General features: G+C 43.9%; 1 protein-coding gene across 1 annotated transcript in view; it reads right to left on the minus strand.

Moving 5' to 3' along the window:
* TTLL13 (tubulin tyrosine ligase like 13) overlaps window positions 1–27,805 on the minus strand; it is a 433,768-nt gene that overhangs the window by 15,240 nt on the left and 390,723 nt on the right. Inside the window, 1 exon segment of the mRNA XM_085644394.1 lies at window positions 16,612–16,858. Within this exon segment, the coding sequence (XP_085500520.1) occupies window positions 16,612–16,858 (247 nt within the window).

Here is a 27,805-nt window from a genome sequence, read left to right on the forward strand (position 1 = left end):
TAAAAAATGTCTAAGCACACGTGAAGGTTATGCATGGCTTAGAAGTAAGAGTAGTCTTGGTCGTAGGGATGCAACCAGGAGGTGGCGTTGCCAATCACTGAATGCTCGCGAGGTGCGCAATGTCAATGAATCTCGCAGCGGGGTGGGATCTGTCAAGGTCTACATCAGCTACACTATTAAAGTCTCCGCCCAGCAGTGTAGGGCTAGTATGGGGCCAAGTGGTATGACAAACGTGCAAAAAATGCAGGATGTTTGGTGTAAGGGGCATATATACTTATTATGTTTAATCCGCGTCCTTCTAAGCGGCCTCTTACTACCACGTATCGGCCCTCTGGGTCCAGTAAGGAGTCTACCACCTGAAATGGGACCCCTGCTTGTAGTCATATCAGAGTCTCTCGGGCATAGGTGGAGTACGTGGTAAAGAAGACCTGGCCTCTTCATCGCCTCTGTAGCGCTAACCCCTCTTTCTGCGTGAGGTGCGTTTCTTGCAGAAGGGCTATTTTCAGAGGGGTCTGCCATTGACCCAATGGCGGTTCATCAACCACCATTATTTCATCTAACACGGATTTCCAGGGCACTCAGCTCTTCCTGGGAGACTTCAACCTCCACTGGAATGATATGAACGATGTGATTGTCAACAGCCACAAATACTTCCTACTTGACCTTAACCTTGCCCAATTATGTGTCAGCCCTACGCATAACAAAGGAGCCACACTAGATTTGGTCATTGGTAAGCCCAATTCTCTCCTCCTGGAGTCGATCCTTCCATGTGACTGGACGGACCACTACTGCATCACCTTCCTCATCCTTGAATCATTAAGAGCAAGCAGATCCCGACCTAAGAACCCAAAACAGTTAAAAAGATGTTTAAGGAAAATCAACTCGCAAGACCAGACGGCGCTCTGTGATAGCATCTTGCCACCCCTTTGAACATGTCAGATGTCCATGACCTGACGGCCCACTATCACCACTCAATGCTTAATGTACTTGACTCAGTAGCTCCACTTCAGCTTAAACAAGTGTCCTCCAAATGCTCCAAACCGTGGTTCAATGATAGTCTTAATGCTGAATAAAGAAATCTAAGACTTGCAGATAGGAAATGGTGATCGCATTCCTCCCTTGAACATCTCTGTCACTTGAGATCCTTGCGAAGCACATGCAATAAACGCATCAAATGCTCGGAGGCCACCTTCTTCAGAACTCAACAAGATCAAGAAAAAACCATCTAAAAAAACTGTTCGAACTCATCAAGTCCCACGTTAACAATAATCCTAACCTCTTCTCTCTGGGTCAAGTGACACTCCTGAACTGCGAAGAATTTGCTATTTTCTTCACTGATAAGTCTACTAAGATTGAGATGGAGTTAAGCTTGGCCCGTGATCTCCTCCGGAGTGGTCCTCTGAACACCCTTCGCCCTTCAGAGTTGACTAACACTGACTCTTCACAGCCCTTCCTCCCCAAAAACAATGCATCTTAGAGTCAGTTCCAAACCTTGGATGAACCCACTATACGCAAAATGCTGTCGACGTTGAAACCTTCCAATCACTTCAATGACCCTTTGCCATCGAACCTGTGCTGTGAGTGAGATCCTCCTTACTAACACTCTGAATGATGATTGTCAATGCTTCTCTTATGCAAGGTGCTATTCCTTATTGCCTTAAATCAGGTCAAGTTACCCCGATCATAAAGAAACCAAATGCTGATCCCACGGACCTTCTTAACTTTTGCCCAATCACCAACATCTCCACCTTAGCAAAACTCCTGGAGAAATGTGCGCGCGCCCAACTCTGTCATCACATCGACCACTTCCAGCTCCTGGACCAATGGCAATCTGGTTTTCACCCAGGTCACAGTACGGAGTCGGCGCTAACAAACATCGTAGATGATGCGCTTAGAATGCTGGATCACAATGAAGCGTGCCTATTGATCCTTCTTGACCTCTTATCAGCATTTGATACTGTCAAACACGATCACCTAATTGACCTCCTGGAACATAGGATGGGGATATCTGGGCCAGTTTTAAACTGGTTCTCTTCGTTCCTTCACAACAGTTCCCAAAGCTTCAAGGTGAACCACTCCTTGTTACATCCTGCACCGGTCACCTTGGGGGTTCCCTAAAGTTCAGCACTGTCCCCCCGCTCTTTAACCTGTTCATGGAACCTCTGACAGAAATTCTAAAATCATCCAGCATTCATTATCATATGTACGCGGATGATACCCAACTATACCTGAAGATCGCCTCCCCCGAAGACATCCAGTCCCACAACTCAGTCCTGCTGGAAACAAAGATGGTTGACAAGTAACCACCTGAAGTTAAATGCTCTTGAAACTGAATTCTTACTGTTCCCACCCCACAACCAATCTCCTGCCATGGAGCAATGGCTGAATCAGCTGACTGCTCTTAACTGTAGACCGCACCTTGTGGACTCAGCATCTTCTCAGGGTATCATTCCGGACAAAAGTCTGAACATGCAGAAGCACATTAGTTCCCTCAACAAAGGAGCGAACTTCCAACTCAGCCTACCCAGGAAACTCAAACCCTTTCTCCCTGCTCATGTCGTAAAGGTTGCAGTACAAGAACTAGTGATCTCAAAGCTGGACTATGGTAGCGCAACACTTTGCGGCCTGCCTAGAGTGAGGACGGCTCCTCTTAGGGTTTCCATAAACTCCGCTGCTAGGCTCTTAACTGGCACACAAAACATACCATCACGTCTCTCCGGACTTGCGGGACCTGAATTGGCTTCCATGCGAAGGTCGAATACAGTTAAAAATTGCATGCATGGCTCACAAGGCCATCCACTTCAAGACCCCGCTGTACCTCGCTCGGAAACTGGAGCTCTGCTGCGGTTCTATAGCCTCCAGAAGTGCCAGCACCCTTTTGCTAAAACCAAAAAAATTAAAGAAAAAAAAGACATATAACCAAACCTTCTCAGAGATGGCTCCGAGGATCTGGAACTCCCTTCCACTGGAAGTCAGGGTGAACCCCTCCACTCTCTTCTTCAAAAAAGAAGTCAAAGTACACTTGATGAAGAAATTTCTTCCTTAGCATGGCCCCTTCATTTGGTTATGGGTCCATACCCGTTGAATCTGGCCCAGCAACCTGGTTGGACAATTCTAGATTGTGACCTTGTTGCGCTGACGATTCTGTTTTGTCTGTTTTTTCCCCTCAGGATAATGTTTATCAATTAGACTTTGATTTTGTTGCCTTCTTTATGCTGTTTTTGTTTGCTTATATCCTTTGTGATACATAATCTGTAAAGCCCTCTGATACCCTCGGTGGTCATGTTCGCGCTATATAAAACTTTCATCTGGCAGTTCCTTCTGAGATCTGGACCACGTCGGTGAGATTTCCTTGATGCTGTGTCCACTGAAACTTCAGGTCCCACTGCAGAGCCTGCATATGCCACCTGGCATGCTTCACCAACAGGATGCAGGAGGCCATGAGGCCCAACAGCCTCAGTGTGAGTCTCAGCGAAATCCAGGATAGAGGCTAAAACTTCGGAATCACCAGTGGCGTAACAATAACCCCCGCAGTGCGGGAAGCCCCGAGCCCGAGGGGGCCCCCCTCCGGCACTGTGTACGGGCAGGCCTGAGAGCACCAGACTGGGTCGGGATCGTGGTCCAGCCCTGCTAAGCATCATGGATTAGCCTAAGGCATTTAAAAGCATGTCCCGAATCACTGCAATTATCACACATATAGGGCCCCTTTCCATTTGTCTAGGAGCTTTGGAGTCCATTCGGCAAGTGAGCAGCCAGAGCTCGTCTGTTTACACATTTTAATGTTTCCTGGGCTACACAAGCAGGCCCAGAGACAGGTTACTATGTTTGCCATGGAATTCGTCTCTGGGCCCGGATTGCTACAATTTTATTTCTAGCATGCCTTTTGTTACATCTTGTCCGGAACCAGGACCCCAGTGCTGCTGTGATTGAATCGTGCTCTCTGACTTTACAGGCTGTAATGGGTGGTGCCTTCAGAGCCCAGAAACTTAACAGCAGGGTCACTGCCACACCCGGGCGACCACGTGTACCAGGTGCACGGAGAGCCGTCTCAGCAGCATGTTGAGAGCCAGCTCTTAAGTGAGAAGGTAAGCGCTGCGCCCAGAGCTCTGCTCAGCCCTTTCTCCAGGATCGGGTAAACTCTAAGCAGAGGGCACACGTTGGCAGCCTGGCCTGCACACCCAGATTGCAGCAGGAACTAGGCAGCTCAGCCGTCGTGGCACCCAGAGAATGTGCACAGTGGGCTCTGCTGAAAATCGGCAGCGGAACAGACACTGTAAAATTTCAAGTAAGCCAATGCCTGAAACTAAATTCTCTTGTATGCAGAGTATTGGATATCAGAATTCCCTGATATTTTAATCGGGCACATCAGAGCAGGAGTAGCGCATTTTTTATTACATGAGCAAAGTCTCCGTAGATGTAGATTATTGGCCTACCTGCCCTTCTAGAAGGTTTTTGCTTTCATTAACGGAAACATTTCTTTGAAGGCAGTAGTTGGAACTGAAAATGAAGGTGCATTGTATGTAGATGAATTTCCCATTAAGCAACTCAATTGGTGGAAAAAATGTTTTATTTTAACTTGAAAACCAACATACAAATACAATTGGTAATAATAGTTTTCTCAGGAATTGAGACATTTTCAAAAGAAACACTTCGCAGCTTCCCACCCTAATTCAAAACAGCCGCCCCCTACAATATTGCACAACTTTTTTTTTAATTGAACATTGTTTATTTTCATATGTGAAACGATCCTGAAAAGGTAACTGGCAAATATTCATGGGATGGCCAATGAATTGTGTTCGGTGAAAAGTTAAAGGTCCTTTATTTGCCCATAAAAGAGACTATCAGCCTTAAAAATCTGGAAAAGGCTGTTGGATGAACGCAGGTCATCCAGCCCTAGCAGAACAACCAATGAAGTCAGTGCCTTTGGAAAAACACAAAGATTCAGCAAAATGTATCTGTAAATTCCAACGGGTGTTTGTGGGGTATGGAGGACTGTGGGGATGCAGGGCCATGCGTGCCTTTTGTGGACATTTTTTATCAAATGCACAATAAATAGGCTCAAAAGTCAGCAGGGCTGTCTCTGCTACTCATCCTCATGGGGCCGATAACATCCAGTACTGCTCTGTAACCATGACGTGTGTAAGATACATTCTGTAAAGTTCTGTGGCTGTGGCAGAGAGGGAAACCACAAAATGCATTCATGTAATAACCCATGTCACAAGCACACAATAAACACTTCTGGGCTATCTAGTTTTGAGGGAAACTCCTACTTGTTTTAATGAAACTTCAATTTACTTATTGTATATGAGGGTGAGTCAAAGAGAGCGCCCATGAAATGGACAGGAATTATGCGATATCTGGGCAGGAGGGGTTTAGGATTTCAAGATCACGGGATGAGAGTTCTCTTGGTGTTGCCAAATATCACTTGTATCGTGCACAACCAGGCCACAGGCCAGTACCATTGGATTCTACAGAAAGGACCGGGCCCATCGATAATCAGTGCAGCAGGTGCTGTGGCACTGGGGCAAAAGCCTGTGATGGGACCACTGTACTGCAACTATTGCTAGATTTTGGTTACCATTTTGTTTAATGTGTTCATTGAGGCAACAAGAAAGGATAGAAAAAGGATCAGGCATAGAAATTACTCACAAGCTAGGATCTGTAGTCCCCCATGGAGTGCTTCTGCTTTTTTTCTGTCCCTTTGGCTCGGTCTCCCCAATCAACTTTGTAGAGGCAAGATTCAACAGCTTATTTACTTTGTTCATGCGACAAAAGCACCGACTCCTCACCAAAGCACCAGGTCTCAACTGCTGACACACTGGGCATGAAGATCAGACTCTCTGGAGGAGGGAGGGAATGGGGAGCCCAGATATGGATGGTGGTGGATGACTTCCAGTATGTGGTGGGAAAGGAGGCAGAAAGTGGAAAGGCAGTTATAGTGCTACCCTTATATATTTGACTGCATTGCCTGAAAAAAGTCTTCATTATTAACACAACCAGTTTGTTTGTGAATGAGAGATGATAGTGGGTGGATTCCTTGGACTGGAAACAAGCAACCTAGGACCGGTTTCGGGGTTTCACCCCTCTTCAGACAGGATAGCTTGACTCCAGTGGCATGGAGAGCATGGTACCCACGTATGACATTATTTCTGCATTCTGTCCATAAATTGTTCTTTTTGTATTTGTCACCCCAAATGGGACGGATATGCCAAGACGTGGGTCCCTTGCTCACTTTGTCACTGGATTCAAGCTAGCCTAGCTAATGAGAGGTTTTACCCCGTAACCGATCCCAGGATGCTTGATTCAGGTCCAGGAAAGACCTGGCTTGGCAGTTCGGTCTGGACTGTTTCCATAAGGCACAGGATCAAGACTGATTTGCATATGGCTGGGTCTAAACTGGGGTGGCGAAGTGAGTTAAAGAACAATGATGGATTCAACCCAGACCTATGACTGGTGGGGAGTGTCTGAAAAGTTTGTGCTCCGTCCATCATCTCCTTGTGTTTGCTTTGTTCACCCTAGGTCGGCAGGGTATGCCCAGACATGGGTCCTTTGCTCACTTTGCCACTGGATTCAAGCTAACCTAGCTGATGAGGGGTGTTACCTCAAAACCGGTCCCAGGGTGCTTGATTCCGGTCCAGGGAACACGTGGCTTGGCAGTTCGGTCTGGACTGTTCCCATGAGGCACAGGGTCAAGACTGATTTGCATATGGCTGGGTCTGAACTGGGTGGTGAAGTGAGCTAAAGAATAATGGTGGATTCAACCCTGATCTGTGACTGGGGGTGAGTGTCTGAAAAGTTTCAGTGCTCCGTCCATCATCTCCCTGTGTTTGTAATATCTTGGTCGTACCATTCCCTAGCTGTTACAGTCTCAGACTTGCTGTGTTTTTTTTACTGCAACTATGTGTGGCTGAACTCAGCACATGGTGACCCCAGAGCTTACTACAGACAGTTGTATCATGGCAAAATCCCAGTGTAGAGAAAGAAATAATCTTGGGTATGTATAACCCCCTAAACCACAATTATGCCAAGTTCAATCCAAACTTTCAAACAAACTTAACTTGGGTTCTAAAATGCCCAAATCAAATTCCCGGGAATTGCGCATTAGGTTAGGAGAACATAAGTCTGCCGTAAAAAATAAGAAGGAAAATGCTCCCCTTGTGAATCATTTTTTGAAAGAGGGACACCCCCTAATGGACTTCAGGTGGTTCATCATAGAGAAAATAGAGGGTAACAAGAGACTGGGGGACCTAACCCTTAAACGTAAAAAGCGTGAACAATGGTATATTTCCATTCTGGATACCATTAGAACGGGGCTGAACACGAAAGAAGATTGGATGAGACTGATAGACCAATGAATTGATAGGTATAATGACAATACTTCTGCATGGAATTTTATGATAGATATATTTATGATCTGGAGTCCGCTCCATGAAACTTAACTGATGTACCGGCCATCGGTTCCTCTGTGGGGCGGACCTTCTCTCAACTTATATCTACCACCTACATATTGCTTTCATGGACGGGTGTTATATTGTAGACACCTAATGAGTAAACTATGGTCACTTTGGCTATGATTCTTTATAATATAATAAAAAATAAAAAAATTAAAAATGCTTAAAAAAATTTAAATCAGGAATGGGTATTTTACCCATTTTATAGCATGGGGTTGCTAGTAAAATAAAACAATACGAAACAAACCAATCATATATCTTTGGAATCCAGTACGGGTCTCTTTAATTACCATTTGAGTAATAAGTTTAGTACAAAATATTAAAAACTTTATTTCTCTTCTAACTTGAACAAACAGTGGACCACATCATAGGGTCCACACATCTTTTGGTCGTTGTTTTGAGATAAATAGGTGCCGCTTTTATAGATGGTGGGGCTTATACATTTTTGGGTGGCCGCTTTAAGATAAGCGGGACCGCTTTAAACTGCTTAGTAAATATAAAGAACTGGGTTTTCGTACTACTACTCGGGTAATGAGTTAAGTTAAAAAAACCATAGCAAAAACTTTATTACTCGCAAAAAGTTCAACAAATGTGGACACCATCATAGGGTTTTTGGTTGCCGCTTTAAGGCGAGCAGGGCCGTTTTAAGTAACAGTAAGAGTCGCGCAATTTTGACGCAAGACTCCAGGTGCGGATAGTTTTGCCGGAATATTTTACATATAAAGGACTCCACAAACAGACAATGGATCCATGGGTCTCTCACCCGACAACGAGAGAAACGGGGAGACAGTACGGCATTCCTAAGGATCAGAATACACCGCATGACGAAGGTAAACATAGGACGGGCAGAACCTTAATGTGGATGTTAGGAGACCGACCTTTTGAGTTCTATTTGATCGTTTAGACACACTTTCCGCTTCACGATTCGGTCTCTAAACACATTATGTGATAGATACATATATTCCTGTATCCGTGGAAGCGGAATTACAATGTAAATTTTATTTTCGGATCATGGGACTGAGAATAGGACGGTAAGAGGTCCATATACATTATGGATGAACTTTCGGAGTTTACTAGTACTGCTCATAGCACCGCATAATACGCCCAACATTGTGCCAACTCTTAACACCATCAATAACCGGTTGGGGGAACACATGTTGCGCCTAGCCTCAATGAAGATACAGGTCATTGTATTTGACACATTATGGAGAGAGCTGGCAAGGAGCTGATACTCACATACTCTCTAGATTTGATAAAATATCATTACGATCATCACACGAAGATACCCAGGATCTTTGTTGAATATTAATAACGATACAGATCGTCAGCAAATTAAGCAAGCCTTAAACAATTTTATGTTTAAAACTGACATTCACCGTTGTATATACCGATAATAAGATATTTAATTAATATTGTAGGTGCATTTTTAAATATACCTCCAACGAGAAGACTGCGTTGATTATTGGTAATCCGACAATATCCATGCGGATTTCTTTGACTCAGTGGGCCGGATCTAAGTGGGCTGAGACCCTGATACCCCACATGTATGTACAATAATTGAGGTAAGCAGAAAATTCCTTACGATCCAATTTAGCTAGGATTTTGCTTATATTAGCATTCATTTTAATAAGATATTTGCATTTTTCATTAGGACCTTATAGTTTGAACAAACAGGGACTTCAAGGTACTTCAGCAAGAACATGTAGAATACAGATAACATCCATATATCTGTCTTTCTGAGCGGATTACACCCTTTGTGGGGGTATGTATCATCATTATCTTTTATGTAACACGAATATTGATATAAAGATGAACAAACAATTTATGGGCGAATAGCTAACCTGATGCACTCTTGCATCTTAACCCCTTCAGCGCTCATGACGGAACCACTCCATCATGAGCCACGGGTGCCGTGTGCTCATGACGGAGTGGTTCCGTCATGCTGCGGCCGTTGGCCGCCGCTCCTCCCACGCTGCGCTGATTCCCCGCCTGTGCGGGCGATTAGCGCAGTGGGCGGAGTCATGACGGAACCACTCCGTCATGAGCACAGCTCAACCGTGGCTCATGACGGAGTGGCTCCGTCATGAGCACAGCGCCACCGCGCTGCCCCCAAACCTCCCCCAGCGCTGCGGCGGAATTCCTGCCGCAGCCAAGGGGTTAATGTTTTAACACATAGAAGGTAAATCAATCGGATGAGGCGAATTAGTCTGTATGTTTGTAGTGTGTATGAATCTGAGTAACAGGGGACCTTTCCCCTAATGGCCGCATGCACTCATAGACAAAGATTTGATAGAGCTTCATGCCCGATAGGTGTGTGTCATCAACAGGATTTCTATTTTTATGGTTTCATTAACTTAACGCCTGAAACAGAAGTTATCTATGGATCTATTGCCAATTTAAGATTATGTATATAACTATGTATTTAGCTCACTCTCAGTATTATGATTGTGATTGTGGTGTTTGAGGTTTTTTAAACAAAATTTTAAAAGTTTTTTTCTTTTATTGCCTCATTAGGTTTTTAAACTGTTTAGAAAAATTGGAGAGTTTTTATCTTTGTCCTGATGAAGGTGGGATCTATATAAGAGTTTACCACCGAAACGCGTCGACGCCTGTGTAATTCAGAATTGGTCTAAAATCCAGGAACTGTTTCATATTTGGATCTATTGTGCAAAGAATAGACCTGTGATACGCATATATTGATTTATTCTGGAATTATACCATTCTGTGATGAATATATTGATTTCACATTACATCCTTGCTCTCAAATAATATATTTTTATATTTTATATTATATGTTTTTGTACTTTATGTTGAATGTATGTATGAACCCAACTGTAGGGCTGTAGATATGTGGATATATTTTTTGTCAATAAATTACAACAACAATTTTTATTTGATCTTGTCTCTTTGTCTCTGAGTTATATGCGGCTATTGATTTGGGCATTTTAGAACCCAAGTTAAGTTTGTTTGAAAGTTTGGATTGAACTTGGCATAATTGTGGTTTAGGGGGTTATACATACCCAAGAGAATTTCTTTCTTTACACATTTGTGGTACCCTGTCTCTTGGGCAGTGGGGTCGCTCCCATATTGTTTATACAAAATCCCAGTGTAGGCAGCCTGCTTTTTGGGTTATTTTCTTATATTTTAAAAAATTTAGCCTGGGACGCATGCAATACTCACCAGGCTATGGCCCTTTTGCAGGAAACAAGCACATTCCTACCTAGATACGCCATCACGCCACTCTTTCGAGGTTTCCCAGGACATTCTGAAATTAACATTATTACACAGGCACAGCTACTTTCACTTGCAATAATGTACCACTCAAAGTGTCACACATAAGGCACTCAAAGTCACACCTACGCACACTTCAGCCATTAAAATGTCACACATAGGCAACCTGGAACCTTGGCAGCGATGCGTGGGGGGCCCCAGCTATGTACTTTGCTGGGTGGCCCCTCTAGTTTCGTTACACCACTGGGAATCACTCCTGGACCAACATCAATCCGGCTTTCGGAGTGGGCACAGCATGGAATCGGCACTCACTCACGTTATGGATGGCATTTTAAAAATGCTTGACCAAAATGAATGTTGCCTCCTAATCCTCCTTGACCTTTCCTCTGTGTTTGACACTGTCAATCACGACAAGCTCCTATTCATTTTGAAGAACAGGATGGGCCTCTATGGTCGGGTGTTGCAATGGTTCTCGTCCTTCCTCCACAACAGATCCCAAAGAGTCAAGCCGAACCACTCTCTCTCCCAGCCCTCTCCAGTATCCATGGGGGTCCCCCAAGGGTACGCCCTATCTCTTATACTCTTAAACTTGTTTTTGGAACCATTAGCTAATGCACTAAATTCCACGAACATTCTCTTCCATATGTATGCGGATAATACGCATTTTTATCTGAAAATCTCCTCACCGGATGACCTCATATCACTCAACAATACTCTAACGACTACTCAAAACTGGTTAACCGAGAACCACCTCCTGCTCAACACCTAAAAACAGAATTCCTCCTCATTTCTCCTCCGAATCACATCCCCAAGTTAGACCTTTGGGGGAACCGCCTCACTGCCTTCAACTGCTCCCCCCTCACTATTAACTCAGCCAAATCTCTCGGAATCACCCTGTACAAGCATCTGAACATGAAGAATCATATTAGCAATGTATGCAAGGGAGCTAATCACCTGAAGAGGACACTCTAGAATCTCAAACCATTCCTTCCACAAGCTGACTTCAAGCAGATAGTCCAAGGGCTTGTTTTGCCGAGGCTAGACTAAGGCAGTGCTACGCTCTGTGGCCTCCCCAAATATACCTTGGCCCCACTACGGGCATCATTGAACGCTGCAGCCAGATTGGTTACGGGTACCCAAACAAATACGCGCATATCCCCAGTCCTAAAATCCCTTAAATGGTTGCCCTATAAAGCACAGATAAACATTGCCTGCCTGTCTCACAAAGCCCTCCATTTCAAAACCCCCAGTTAGCCTACACAAAAGCTAGAATTATCCGGAGGTGGTAGACCTTCAAGAAGTGCTATCTCTTTCCTCCTGAAACCACCGATCTCTCGCAAAAAGAGAACGTGTCACCGAGATTTCTCCGGCTCTGCCCGGAAGATTTGGAACTCTCTCCCACCGAAAGTACACAGAATCTCCTCCATGGTTGCTTTCAAATTGGAAGCTAAAAGATTCCTTATGAGCAAGTTCTTACCTTAAAGGGGTTTGGATCGTTTGCTCTAAGGTATTGGACTTACAACTTTAAGACCTGAACTGGGTGCTACTCTTCTTTTAACTTATCATTTGCTCCCCTCCATGTTCGATATGTACCAGTAATTGTTTTATTCTCTATTGACCTCTTTGCTTGTAACTGTCCTGTTTGTTATTCTTATTTGATGCCGGTACTGCATTTATTACCTTCCTGCCCTCCAATTGTCAAGCGCTCTGATATCCTTAGGGATCATGTTCACACTATATAAAACTTTATAAATAAATGAAATAAATAAATAACCTGAATATCCTTGACTCGCTGCTCGGGAGAATAGGCCCACAAATGCACTGTGTCCAGAACAGCTCAGTAGAAAGGGAGCGTCTGAGAAGGAGTCAGGTGTGACTTCGACACGTTTATAGAGAACCCAAGCGAATGCAGGAGGTTTGCTGTAGTTGGAAGGTGGGAGATGACAGTCTGGGGCGAGGATGGCTTCAACAGCCAGACATCGAGGTAGGGGAAGACCGACACCCCTAACCTGCGCAGATGAGCTGCACCCACCCCCATCGCCTTGGTGTACACCCGCGGGGCACTGGTAAGGCAGAAGGGGAGCACTGTAAACTGAAAGTGCTCGTGGCCCACCTTGAACCGCAGGTAATGCCTGTGGCCCGGTAGAATGGGTGTAGGAAGGGAGGATCCTTTTGCATTGTTACTCCTACTTTTTTGCCTGGTATTTTTCTGACTCGTCTGAAGGATCCTGCCAATCAGGACCCCAGTCTCTGTGCTTCCTCCCTAAATTGGACATGGTGAATACTTAGGTACACTCCAGATTGGCTACTCTTGTAATCTTGTAACTCCCTAGTTTATGGTACTGAGATACCCAGAGTATAGGTACACCAGGGGTCCCCCATGTGCTAAAGCATGTATTATATCACCTATGGGGGACCACTCAAATTGTGACAACAGGCCTGCCATTGCAAGCTGTGTAAGCTTGTTCCTGCACCACTTATGACAGATATACGTTTTCTTATATCTGAGGTCACTACACTTAAAACCTATACGTCACCCCTAAGGCAGGCCTTTCAATCCTGAAGGCAGGGTGCTCGGTTATAAGTGGGCGGGTGCCCCTGCATGAGCCGTACACCCCTACAACCTTCTGAGTCCATTCTTCCAGGTTGTAAGTGCATCAGTCATTACAATATATAACGTGGCTGTGTGTCATTACGCAATGGCTATCTCTAAACAGGCTGTAATGAACCCTGTCGTGTTTAGTAACAAACTTGTTGGAATTATACCTCCCACACCATTTTGCACTGCAAAGCTCAGCCGGGAGGCCCTCATTGCTCCCGGTACCAGTCTTCTAGACCCAGACAGCAAACTATGGCTGCTGCTTACCAGAGACACGATTCTGCCCTCCTGCTGCTAAGCCAAGCTCGAGCACCTGAAGACAGGACAATAGGTTTCCTGTCACAGGGAGGTGTGACCACCTCCCAGACAGAGTTTAGTGTATTGGGACAGGGTGGGGGGGCTTGCCAACATCACTAGACTTCTTTGAAGGGCACATTTGGTGCCCTCCTTGCATACTCCAGTTAAAACCAGTTCAGGGAGCCATTGGCTCCCGTTCTGGCGTGAAACTGCACAAAGGACATGGGAGTATACCCCCCACTGTCCAGCCCCTGAGGGACCCCTGAATCGTCACAACCTTTTGCTTAGGATGGGCAAGGCCTTCTAAGCCACAGTTCGGCAGTCCGAGCACGACTTCAAATCATGGTCGCGCTCGAAACACCAGAGGCAGACGAGGTGGCGGTCAGTAACCGACCTCATGTGGTAAAAGGCACTGCATATATTGAACCTGGTCTTCCTCTGTGATATCCCCACACACAAAGGAAAAAAATCTTCCGAATCCGACAAAAAGACGAGAAAAATCCCTCTGAAAAAGCGACAGAGGGGTAGCTCTTCCGGGATCGGCGCTTAACTGGCACGGAAAGAAAAGAGCTGACATCCGCACGCCTGGATGGCGCCTATATAGGCACCGCAACATCATAACTGACGACACCGTCGCCACGCAGAGCCGAATGGAGTCACCCGATGGCGCACACAAGGGGTATTGCTCAGCAAAAGTTACCGGACCCAGCCTGACGCCTGGGAAATTCAAAGGCAAGGAATCAGCAGCTAGAAGTCTCTATCAGATATAAGGCGGATGGGGTAGCCATCAGGTTTGTGACGGAGTATCCCATCCATCAAAGTCTAAATCAGGCCCTTAGTTCCTTATAAACATAAAATCTATCTTATAAAATCCAAAAGTGTGGAAAAGCCTTTCCTCTGACTATCCAGATTTCGTTTGTGAACACATTTTTTAAATCATTGTCACAAAAAATGAAGAACGACAATCTAATTTATGCTGGTAATTAACAAAAAAAATGTGTGGTGTTTTTGTGATGGGGAAGACCATCTATAAATATTTTACATGACTTTCACTAAGATATACCGCCAATGCACCCAACCTTTACCATCGATTCGGTCAATGTTGTATATAACATATGCAAAACCATTTCTTAAAAACACTTTTGTACAGATATGTGTGCTTAAACAGATTAAAGACCAGGTTTCAGTTCTGTTTCTACTGCCGGCACACAGAGCACTCAGTACTCTTTCAGGATACCAGAATCCAGGAAGTGAGAGTTGGTTAAATGACTAACTTCCGAACCTAAGTGCCAGGGGCAACCAGATGCAACCGAATTCCAACTGGTCAAGTTCTTTTTTGCCTTTTTAGTTTCTTAGGGTACACCTGACTTCTGCTGTACAGATACATTTCAGAATAAGGTACAGTCCTTGCTTTGGGCAGAAGCAACCCTCTCACAGTTTGAGTCTCTTCTGCTTCTAAGCTTGATATTACATATGGTTGTGGTCTGTCTTCCTGATATGTTTGGACTTCCATGTCTGTTCTCTCTTTTGGGAAGCACACTAAAGTCTTGGCTCTGGTGGTGGCAGGCCACAGACAAACTCCAGCTGTCCGGGCTGGTATATGTCCAGTTTCTCGTTCACCACATGGGCAGGCAGCATGCTCTTTTGCAGATGCCGACCATCGGTGTCTTTTGACGTCTATCAGTTATAGTATCCTAGCAGAGATTGGGTAAATTCCCTCCTTCGAATCTCTTCCCCGAAGCCTGTATTGCTTACTATAGGCTGGTCACTGACACAAATTTCTGCAAATAAAATGGCAGTTTTAATCTTTTTAAAATGTCACAACACTTAATGGGTAAAAAGTGATGCTTCGAGCAAAGGATATTTGTATTCGATATCTCCCATGTAAAGAAACACAGGCTCACCTAAACTTTTTGGGTGACCCGTGCAGGGTGCTTAGAAAACAGGCCTGGAGAAGGTTCCTCATAACTGCCCAGCCACTCGCGCCTAAAAGCACCGGTTACAGAGCGCGGTGGGGGCCTCCCCCTTCACAGCTCTGTGCTGCGGCTCCGTGAGGTCATTTCAAGGTTAGAGGCAGCTCCACTGCTCAAGAACCTCATGCAGACGAAAAGGCAATGCAACGTGATCACAAGCACCGCACTCACGTGAGGAGCTTTTCGAAATCCCATTGCAAGGATGGCGCAACCTTGCAGTGCAGCGCAGATGCACACTTAACTGTGCAGCCGCCCTCCCTGCAGGAATACAGATATCTAACAGCCATGATTGAGAAGCTATACCAAGCACAATCCTGCTCTGAAAGCCACAGGCGGGCGTTAGGGGTGTGAGTACAAAGCAGTGTTCCCAGATACAAAGGAAGTGTATTTGCAAGGGTCTAAGGAGTCACAAGTGTCTTGAGGAGACTCGGCGTTAGGCACTACCTCTATGTTAAATGGAAGGGATTTCCTGCAAAGAGCTGGCCCAAACATACCTTCAAGATCATCAAGTAAGAAAGAGCCATCACTCAAATGTATGTCTGATGGTGGCACACATGATCACCCGTGCATGGTGGTAAAATGAATGAAGAAGCAGTGTGACTTCCAGTGAGTGGGAAAACTAATGAGGCTTTGTCGTTGTGAGGGTCAACGGAGAAACAGCAGCGTTGACTGCTATTAGATTAAATAGAGAACAGAGGATTCGCAAAGCAGTTCCTTAAAACATTGGTAGCGGTTGAAGAAGGTAAACTTGCAAGCGCATATAGAGGGAGCATTGACATAAAATAATTTTGGCCAGTATAATGAGTCAAGTCAGAGTGCAAAAGTTGTAGAAGAGGAAAATATGTGTAGGGCGAATGTGCTAAGCTGCTACCATCGACACTCAATTGATGAGACAAACATTTCTATTGTGGGAACCTGGTGCCCAATCTATGCTATTACAATTTTCCAAGTCTGGCTCGTGGGGATATTTAACGACATGCAAAATCTGCAGGATGAATATTACAACAAATCCTCTTCTCACATGAAGTACAGTGTATGAAAAAGTAGAACAATGAATTACCTGTGCAGTTTCAGAGTGTGTGTGCTCGCAGGACTGACCCGGTGCATATGAATCACGCGTGGTGCAATGGGAGCAGAGGCAGAGGTTATAGCAAGCTCCAGTTCTGCAGAGTTGGGCAAGCTCCCTGCTGCACCGGGGAGGGCACGTGCTGTGGAAGAGAGACCAGGGCCGGCAGGGAGAAGGTTGCTCAAGGACCCACCAGGCAATACACCATTCGTACGGCCTGGCCATCTAGTGACAGAACGTTCTGCAAGAAGAGGCATATTTTAGGAAAACAAAGCATTACAAAGATGCAAAGACTCTGGGCCTACGATGGAGAGATTGAAGGGGGCTTTCTGAATTGAACATGCTGCTGTAGTCCACAATTCTGCTCATTTGTAGTTTAGACCACAAGCAAAATCAGTTTGCTGGTTTCAATCAGTTAAAAAAGTGGAAACATACTAAAAAGTGGCCAATTACGTCAAGCAGACATCAAAGACAGTGAATGATTTTTCTTTCAAGTTCTTGTGCTTATGTATGTGCTGTCTTCCATAGCAAAGTGTTGTTCACATTAGTTCAACCCCTAACCACTAAAACAGTATTCAATTCATTGTATGTCTATTAGTAATCGCCTCCATTCTGACAAACTAACTCAAACAATATGTATGCAAAATTGTAAATACTAGGTATACTGTTAAAACACAGATCACATTTTTAACTTTTACCAAAAAATCACCAGGCCATACTTTTAATGACATATTATTCAACCTTGTATGAGATATGACTCCTCACCATTTTAATGTGTCAGTACCCAAATGCAATCTAGGTCGCAGAGGAGGCCTAGCCTTTGCCCATAAGAAAAACCTGGCAGTAGCACTAATAAATCATTACTATAATGCGAACCCTAATCTTCCTCCTCTCAAGTTCATGGCACATTTTACTTACTTACATACTCCCAAACAATGCAACTGACATAGTAGCAGACATCTATATCTAGTGTATTGACTCACTAGGGGATAAGCAATTTTAATGCCACACACTCAGGGCCACTAACATGATACTCTTTAAAATGGATGGAGTGTATGTAATTCACTCAGTTACTGGCACCCCAGAAGGTAGTAATATTGACATACATACCCAACGCCAAAAAGAGGGTTCTCAGACAGGCAGCCTTTACAGCTGACATAGACAACCCCTGCAGCTATCTCTTTTTCTAAACTCCAAGTAATGGGTACATCAATTCAGCTAAACAGAGATAAAGTAAGTGTTGGCCCAGGCCCTCTCTGCAAGGTCACCCCCAAACTTTTTGTCTTCCTTTTCCTATATTTTGCTGAATTTGCTTTTGCTGGCCTTTGGAGTGCACTTTACCACTGCTAATCCTACTTACTTATAAGACCCTAGTAAAGTGGCACTACATGTGCCCTGGGCCTGTAAATGTAATGCTACTAGTGGGTCTGCAGCACTGTCTGTGCCACCTACTTACATAGCTCTTTAAACATGTCTCAGGTCTGCCATTGCATAGCCTGTACATAGTGGCTAATATGGTTATTCCAACTTATGAAGAAAATTCCTTTCTATGTTCTGCGATGCAGAACTTAAAACGCAGAGTTTTTTGGTAACTCCGCGGAATTCCACGGATTACAACTCCATGAGCTCTTGCGACCCCTAGTGTAAATACTAAACCTCAGAGACTAACTCTTCAGTACACTACTGGACATGTGGATACACTGCCCGAAAGAAGGACTACTGTGCTGCTACAAGGACTGCCACTCTGCTGGACTGCTGCTCTGAAGAAACTGCTGCCCACTGTGCTGACCTGCTGCCCTCTTGCCTGGGTGAGAAGGACTGGACTTGAACCCAGAACCCAGAGTGACTCCAAGGTTAGTTGGCTGCCCTCCTGATCTGAAGGCTCAGGGACATAACCGACTTCCAACAACCTGGCATGTGCACCTGTATTCTGCCATCTGTGAGTCTAACCTGGTAAGTGGTGCCACCCAAACCCTGGACCCTAGGAAGTGGGCTTAATGTGCTTTGCCAGCCTCTGTGGTTTCAGGGGAACCAACGTATATCTTCTGTTACATGATGCAAACCTGCTCAGAACTGGTGCATCGACGCTGCTGTGTGGATTGGGCCCGTCGTAACGAACCGCATCGCAGCTCATCTCACATTTTACCTACATACTCTCAAACAATGCAAGTGACATAGTAGCAGAAATCTATATCAAGTATAATGACTTACTAGGAGATAAGCAACTTAAATACCACACGATCAGGGCTACTAACCTGATTCTCTTTAATATGGATAGAGTATATGTAATTCATTCAGTTACTGGCACCCCTGAAGGTAGTAATACTGACATATTCAGTTCCAAAAAGAGGGTTCTCAGACAAGCAGCATTTACAGCTGACATAGACAGACCATGCAGCTATACCTTTTTCTACACTGCAAGTAAAGGGTACCGCACTTCAGCTAAACAGAAATAAAGTAAGCGTTGGCCCTGGCCCTCTCTGCAAGGACACTCCCAAACTTTTTGCCTTCCTTTTCCAATTTAGGTGTGCACTAGGCCTGGGCGGTAAATTCCATTCCGCTCGCGGAATTTGTGGAATTTGGGTAATTTCGCGTTCTGCGGAGAATGCGGAATTGCACAAAATTCAGCGATCCGCGGCTTCGTGGAATTTTTTGCTTGTTCGCGCTTTCAAAAAGCGTGTTCACGAGATATTTGCCCCTGAGCAGTCAAACAGCATTCGCGAACAAGAAAAAAGCATCCCGAACGGGGGGAACAAGCAATTCCGCGTGTTCGCGGAACTTTTGCGTGCTCGCAGAGATTTTTTACAGTTTCGCAGAACATTGCGTAGCGCGGCTACGCAAATTCTGCCCACCCCTAGTGTGCACTTTCCCACTGCTAACCAGCGCTAAAGTGCTTGTGATCCCGCCTTGAAACATAGTAAATTTGCCAATCGGCAACATACCCACTAGGCCTATTTATTTACGTATAAGACCCTAGTAAAGTGGCACTAAATGTGCCCAGGGCCTGTAAATTAAATGCTACTAGTGGGTCTGCAGCACTGACTGTGCCACCTACTTACGTAGCCCTTTAAACATGTCTCAGGCCTGCCATTGCAGAGCTTGTGTGTGCAGTTTTAAACTGCCATTTAGACCTAGCAAAATACAAATTTTGCCAGGCACAACACTTCCTTTTTTCCCAAAACTTCCCCCTGACTGCACGAACATTCTCAGCGCAGGCCATCGCATCCCTCGTCGATGGCAGCCTCGATGAAAACGATGGACTACGCTACGCAGCCTCACAGCTCTTCAGAACCGACTCATTGACCTGACTGCGTTCCGCATCCTCAAATCCAGACTGCTCATGGTAAGCCCCTGCAACGGGATTCTTGACGACTATGCATACCCTCGTATCGCAGCCTCCCTGCATCTTGGAACCGATGCATCACTTGGGCAGTGTGAAGCCACTTTGACGCGGATCCACGCAACGCCCCGCAAACCAGGATTTGACGGTGTTTATTCAGCTGGCCTAACTGGGTCCCTGTAGTTAGCACGCACTCCATCATGGACGGCCTGAACTTGTGACTTTGTCCCATCCAGCTTACCATATATCCACAGTTTGCGCTTTTTGGTGCTATTTTTACCTAGAACTCTCAAGTTCAATATCTCTGGTCCTACTAATTGGATTTTTGTCGTTTTGGTCTTGGTTTATTCATTAAATTAAACTCTATGTTTCTAACCTGGTGTGTGATTCTTTTTATGTAGTGTTTTCACAGTTTTACTGTTTGAAGTACTGCACAAATACTTAACACATTGTCTCTAAGTTAAGCCTGACTGCTCTGTGCCACACTACCAGGGGCTTGAGCACAGGTTAGTTTGGGCTTTGCTTGTGCTTTTCCCTGACAAGGATTGTGGTTGCTGCCGGAGAAGTGTTCACACCCTAGTCAACCAACAGTCCAATTCCTTACAATAAGAGCTGAACAGAATGTATTACATGGTGGATTTAGACCACCTGTTATCATTATTTGTCTTTAAACAAAACCATTTCTCTAATTTCCAATCACTGTTCAATGATTTTAATGACAAATTGTTAGACAAAACACTCCTATTTAAAGAATCCTCTAAACTCTCTTCATATGGCCTTCCCGGCTTTCCATGGAAACGCAATTTCTTAAGCACTATAGACCACAATATTCTGCATTCTCCTATTTTCCATACTACTATTGCTAAAAGAAGCAAAGTAAAGTCTTCTCAGCAGGAATATGATGATCAATATCACCACTTAAATGCTGATGAAGTGGAATTTAGTTTCTTACATTCATATAACTAGTAAGACTTGTTTTATTTGCTTGTTTTCCAAGTAAGCAATTGTCATCAATTACCAGAAAAAGCTTGTGATTCATGTCAATATTGTCCAAGAAATTCTTTGTTGGCTTCTATTTATAAATAGCTCCTGATGCACAATGGCCCAGCACTAGTTATGCCACCCTTATCATAACCTCAGTGAAACAAGTTGTTGCCCCTTTTGATTAAAAATTGCTGTGGTGACTCCTCTTCTAACAAACCCCTCCTTATACTGTGTAGTACTTTTTTGACCAGAATTAGAATTTTGAAATACCAGTTTCTTTGACGTATGCGAATATACCACAGTAAGGATTGATCAGATGTGGTTCCAATGAGCAGTGATCGAAATAAGACATATGTCGCACTTTTGTAGAGCCTGAAACTTAAAGGGATTGCAGGAGATTAAAGGAGGTGCCTCATGTACAGAATACAGCTTGTGGTGAAGTTACTGGAGAACTTTACCAGAATTGATGTGTGCTTCAAAGAGAGGGTACAGTCTAGGGAAAAAGTAACTGGCTTAGGTCTAAAAGTGCTGGATCTGTGCTACCTTTCAGAAGAAACGCACAGATTAATTCAATATACATTTGCTTCATATAATCTTTTCTTTGTTCATATCCTGAAAATCTTGCATTGATGCAGTCCACCTAGATCCTTTGTTGGAAACCACTGATATAGTATAACCTTGAGACTGTTGGCTCTTTGGTAGACAATATATTGTGTTTGAGAAAAACTGGATTGAGGCATGAAGTGTGCAGGTTTGAGAGAACTACGAAGGAGTCCAGGCAGGAAAATGAGTCTTAATCACATTAAGACTGAAAATAGTGTCCATTATGCACAACTAAATGTGGTTGAGAACAATGCTGGGGGAGATAAATGTACAGCTAATTGTTGTCTGCTGAAATGAGGAATCTGGTGCTAAGATCTCACCAAGCGGCTTACTGAATAAGCTGTAAAACTAAGGACGAGAATGGAGAATTGAGGAACTCCAAAAATGGATGCAGCCAGTGGAGGGAAGAGCAGCAGACCACGGTATATTTGAATGGGAGAGTTGTCGATGTGGCACTCAAACTACTATATGCAGTGTGAAGACATCAAAGTTAGAGATTGAAAGTGGTGTTTAAGGATCTTGTAATTGGAAGAGTCAAAGGGCTGATAGGTTAAAGAGGTTGAACAGCTACCATGGCTGTTTTAGTGTCATACAATGGTCTTCAACTGAAAGGGGTCCAGTGATGAGATGTTGTTGAGGAAGGCTTGAAGGTAGATGTAAACAATTTCTTCTAAAATGTTCCCACTTAATTAGTGGTGTCAATATGACTGTAGTTTGTTTTAACATTAGGATAAAGGGAAGCTTTTTTGTAGCAGGAGTTTGATGTAGAATTTGTTGAAGAAGTCTAGAAAGATAACCTAGAAGGAAATGAGGGTGCACCTGGTTGGTGCGACTTGTCAAAGAGTAAGGCTGGTCTCCCTAAGGAGACCAGAGGAGAACAACAGACTTTATGTAAGGTGAGAGTCGGGTTTTCAAAAATGGTTTATATAAAAATTTGGGGAGAAACTTCATGGTAAGGTCTGGAATGACTGAGTTAGAGGCATTTGGATTTAATGAGAGGATGCCTTGATTTTCTCAAAAGTTATCTGAGAGTACATTTAGTTATGGAATGCATGTCATTTTTGGGTGACAAAAGCAGGTGTTAATTTTAGATGTACTGTGTATTTTGCTAGATTGGTGGCTATCGTGTAACATTGTTCCAGTGGCTTTAAGTGGAGTTGGTTGGATGGTGGTTTGGTTTTCTCTCATTTCCAGTGCAGTTCTTGTTTCTGAAGTCAGCAAGTCATAGAGAAGCAGCCTTTCAAGAAAGTTTTCCAAAATGCAAATATTTCTGCAGCAACTAATTACATTTGCAGAACTGTTCGAGTTTCTTAAATTTATTTCATTATTGCAATGTTGGAGACCACTCAGGACATGCTCAGATCTAGCAAGCATACATATCTGTGTACTATAAACAAAAAGATAGTTAACTTGGATTTATTATCTTCAGGTACTTGGCTGCAGAAAAGCATTAACAATTGATCAAGTCCTACTAAAGGAATTCCCTCTCTGACACACAGTCTCTCAAATTCTTCTCAATTCTTTTCAGAGGGCTTTGGATCCCACCAAACTGGTCAGATCACTCCTCAATGGCAGAAACACAAATTAACATTCTTCCTGCCCCTGAGGACTTTATGGGGGCAAATAGAAGCAAACATCCAATGCTACATCAGGATCATTTCTTGGACCATGTTTTATCCAGTTACATACAATTTCACAGCTTTATAACCAAATATTTCTATTTTGTGCACTTATTTTGGAAATTCTTTGCAGGTATAACGTGAAGACTGAGGCAGTCATGACAACTCGTATCCAGATGAATTGTAGGAGAACAAGGTTATAAGGTTATGCTATCGGGAAGCAAACTTGAGTCTAATCAGGTATATCAATATCTGCATCAATGTTTCATAATTTTCCATTGGCTGATGCCTGTAGAGCAGCAACATAGTTGTTTCTACCTACCTTCTGTGCACATTACTATTTGTATTCTCATGTGACGGCTGACTTACTATGGTCAGCCTTCCCTTCGGAATGTATTGTTAAGGCTTCTTCCAGTAAGCTTCTTACAGAGCTTAATTTGTTAAAAATATAATTGCCAGGGCACTCGTCAGGAGACTACTGCAGCTTGCACCACCCATTGGCCCTGGCAGCACTGCCAAATGACAGTGCTAACATAACTAATAATGATCAAACTCCTACAAGTGTGCTAATTCAGACAATTCCAGAGCCTCAAAGCTATAACAATTGCTTGGGTGGTAGTTATTACTCAATTCAAATGTATATTTTATGAAGAAACAACTCTTGTGGTACATATCTCTAAATTAGACAAACAGCGCCACCATGTGGGAGCCTGTCATAGGTACCGGTGCCGACAATTGAGTGCCGGCGCTGACAATTAAGGGCCTCTGCTAAGCACCGAAAATCACCGGCTAAATTTAAGCACTAGCTCCTTACTTATGACAAGCTAATATTCTGGCATCTGTTATAGCTTTTGCTAAAGAAGATAAGGTTACTTACCTGTAAAAAAAATTCTCAGCGAGGTTATCTTCTAGAGATTCATATCTGACTTTCCAAAGATCCTCTTATTGAGGATAACTGCATAGATAAATCTCATACAAAGTAAATTGTCTGCTGGGTCCCCGGGTCAAGCACAAATCGCTGTGCAGAACTATGGAGAACACAACCCAGCTCGTTCAAAATTTGAAAAACTAGATATTTAGAGGAACTTACTGGAGGGCCAAATGCTTTGGCAAAGGAAGAGTCCACACCGCTAGGAGATTACAGATGGAGGATTGGCCGGTCTGAGAGGACCATGGTGGCAGCAACTGGCAACCTCGAGAAAAGACACTCAGCGTGTATGAATCCAGCCTTTCAGGCTCAAAAGGAGACATGATGTTCTGATGCCATAGTGAAGGGTTAAAAGGAATAGGAGAATCATGAGTAACTTGGAAGGCAGAGAAAAGCAGAATGTTGATGTTTAGGATCTCGAGAGCCAAGCAGAGATTCACAAATAATTTAAGCTGCACATTCGCCTACAAAGGAAGAAACTTCCAAGGGCGCCTGGCTGACTTATACGATGCTGGACTGGCTTATACGATGCTGCAGGAATAAAACCGGGGATGAAGGAACCTGGTTGCTTGTTTTACTTTTGTGTGGTTCCAGTTTATTTGTTGAAATGCAAATTACATGAGAAAAGAAATATGACTTCCAAGACTTTTAGAGGAAACTGAGAGATGTGGTACATCTTCAAGATTGCTCGGTGCCAATTGTCACCCCATGTTTCCCGACGCCTCCTGATGGGTTTTGACCCCAGCATCCCTCCCACTTTCTTTAGCCCACCTATGACACCTGTCTCCCTCGTATTTTCTCCCCTCACCCTATCCTCCCTGGTGCTTCATTCCTTTCGATCCTTTTACATTTGATTGCCTACTGCAGTCTGGGCTCCCAATGGGACACTGCTAAGCGTTAATTATACTGCCCTTGCTAAAATGGGAGGGGGGTCATGAAACTGGAGTGCCCAGATGCTCCGTACATCCGGAAACATGGGCATTTGGGTTCTACTAAATGAGTACACAGTAGAAACAATGTCTTCTATTTAAGGTGAATCTACAAAGATAGAGGGTATGATGTTTCACTTTAGCACTACCTTTGATATAACGGAAATATCAAGTGTATGTTGGAGTCTAGGCACTAATGCTCCAAAATGCCCTATGTTCTTGGGTTTGTCATACAATCTGCTATAACACAAATAAAGTTAAAAATATCAGACCACCCCATCTCTCACTCGCACACCCAAACACATCTACATTCATACCATTGCATACTACCACACACACACGTTTTGCCACATGTGCGGACCAACACACCATCACATACGACATACACTTTTTTTCTTTTTTTTTAAATTTATTTAAATTCGAAAAATAAGACGATACAAAGTGAGCGGCTGTGTGCTCAACAGATATCCAATGGAAAGATACATCACGACACTTTAGTCTCCTAGATGATAAGTACCATAGAAGCAAGGCATCAGACATCAGATCTACATTTACCAACCCATCATCCCCATCCATCCGACCACAAACAGGAGAATCTCGGACCAAGGGCCCACACCCAGAGGCTTAAAGCCATCCCCATCATCCGCCCACATTCCCGCAGCAGTCAATATTCGTCCAAGCAACATCGCAAGACCCATAGCACGGAGGACCACCACGTCACCTCCATCTCATGGCCCCCCCACTAGCGGAACTCTGGCGTAACATAGTCTACCCCACTCCTGTGGGAACTATCCCAGAACTTGAGTGTGGTGGGAGTGAGCTACATACGACATACACTTAATCACACACATACATAAACACAATTTCAAAATAATATTTATAGACATTTCATGCTTAGAGTCTAGTTAGCTGGCAAGTAATGAGTGAAGTAGACTGATAACTGGTATTAGTAGCCCCCCCCTAATTGAAATGAAACATTCTCAAGATGAATGATCATTTCTGCTAGTATTAGACTTTATTCACAGCTATGACATCATTCATGGGTCATGAAACCCCTGCTTTTGCGCAATAACAAAATAAAAATAGTACAGGCATGTAATGTATGGATATGTACCTGCAATTGTAGTTCTCCATTGATGCCGCTTGCTGGGCTGGGTACTTTAAAAGCGCACTGTTTTATTCCCTTTGCTGTGTATGTCAATTCTTGGTTAAAAACGATAGTGGACAATTTGAATGTCGTAATATGCACCACCCCAATGCTTCTTATTCCTCTGGAGCGACGAAAAGTAATAGAGTAGCTCTCTCTCCACATAGGCCCTTTCCATTTGCAGTGAAGGATATCAAACACGATAGAGAAGGAAGGTTTCTGATAGTGAAGGGACTATTAGGGAAAAAACAACTAACTACTGTGAAGGCCTACACTTGAATCTTAGTAACTTTTAAAGCCATAAAAACCTTAAATTGGGCGGATTTGGGCTTTCTGCAACAGATCGTATTGAAACCCAAATGTATAGCAATGGTGCTGGCTAGCTATCGAAATCCAACCTTACTAACAGCACAGAGTGGAGAACATTCTCGCCCATTGTCCCTATGCAGGGGCATTCGCCAGGGCCAAGCCATACACAAAGTGATGTGGTTTGCAGATGGTGTTCTGCTTGCGCTCACTAACCCTGGGATGTTGTCCCCTCGTCTCCACAACCTTCTGATAGAATATGAAGCGGTTTCAGGTTTCAAAATAAACATGTCTAAATCTGAAATCCTTAACTCAATACACCCATGAATGGAACTTGAGGCTCTTAAAGGCTTACTGTTATTCCACTGGACCCCCAACTTGATCAAATATTTGGGAATTCACATTACCCACAAGCTTGACGATTTATATGAAGCTAATTTTCCTGCTGTCCTAGACTCCCTGAAGGGGGAACTACATATTTGGCAGTTAGTTAGAATTTTGTGGATGTGCAACATACATTAAATCAAAATGCCAATACTCGAAAAAAAAAAAAATAATACTGTGACGTTTTCAGCCCCTCCCAATTGTTATTCTATAAGCTTTTTTGGAGTTTTTAAAGAAGCAAATCTCAAGTTTATCTGAGGTAGGGGCCAGCCCAGAGTATCACAGAACACCATGTGCCAGCCTACAGAAAAAGGAGGCCAAGCGCTGCCTAACCTCAAGACTTATCATAGAGTAGCTCAAAATGAAGGGTGAATGAAGATTGGAGGGCTAGAGAGTCACATAAGCAATGCAATAGCTTCATTTGGATAGAGTCATTACAGGCCAGCGTTATGGGATCTCATTTGGTACCAAAATGCGACAACCCGTTAAATTCCTACCTAAGCACACCAACAGCTACCTCACTTCAGATACAGAAGTACAGCCTAAAAAATCCAAGTCATTTGACTACATAACCATATCCACACAAGTCAATCCACTTTTCTCTGCATGGCACAGGTGACACTGCCTCATGATATCAGATCTGTTAAGAATGGAGGAATTAAAACAGTTTTTCACTGTAAGGACTCATTGCTGGCTTCACCGGATGGATGAAATCCTTTTCTGCACAACCCTTAAGTGCCACAAAAGGAGCCCCCAATACCCCTTAATGACCAAATGACTTGAGGGCAACCAAAGTGGGCAGGTGCGGCCTGTTATCAGAAATTTTAAGCTGAAGCATGGAAGCACAAAGAAAGTAACACCAGAGGAATGTAATCACTTTGATGCTGAAGACGACTCATTGACATCTGCACTACTTCCACAGTGCATAGGATGTTTACGGGTCGTCCT

The sequence above is a fragment of the Triturus cristatus genome, chromosome 3_1, assembly GCF_964204655.1.
Source record: "Triturus cristatus chromosome 3_1, aTriCri1.1, whole genome shotgun sequence".
Lineage (NCBI taxonomy): Eukaryota > Metazoa > Chordata > Amphibia > Caudata > Salamandridae > Triturus > Triturus cristatus.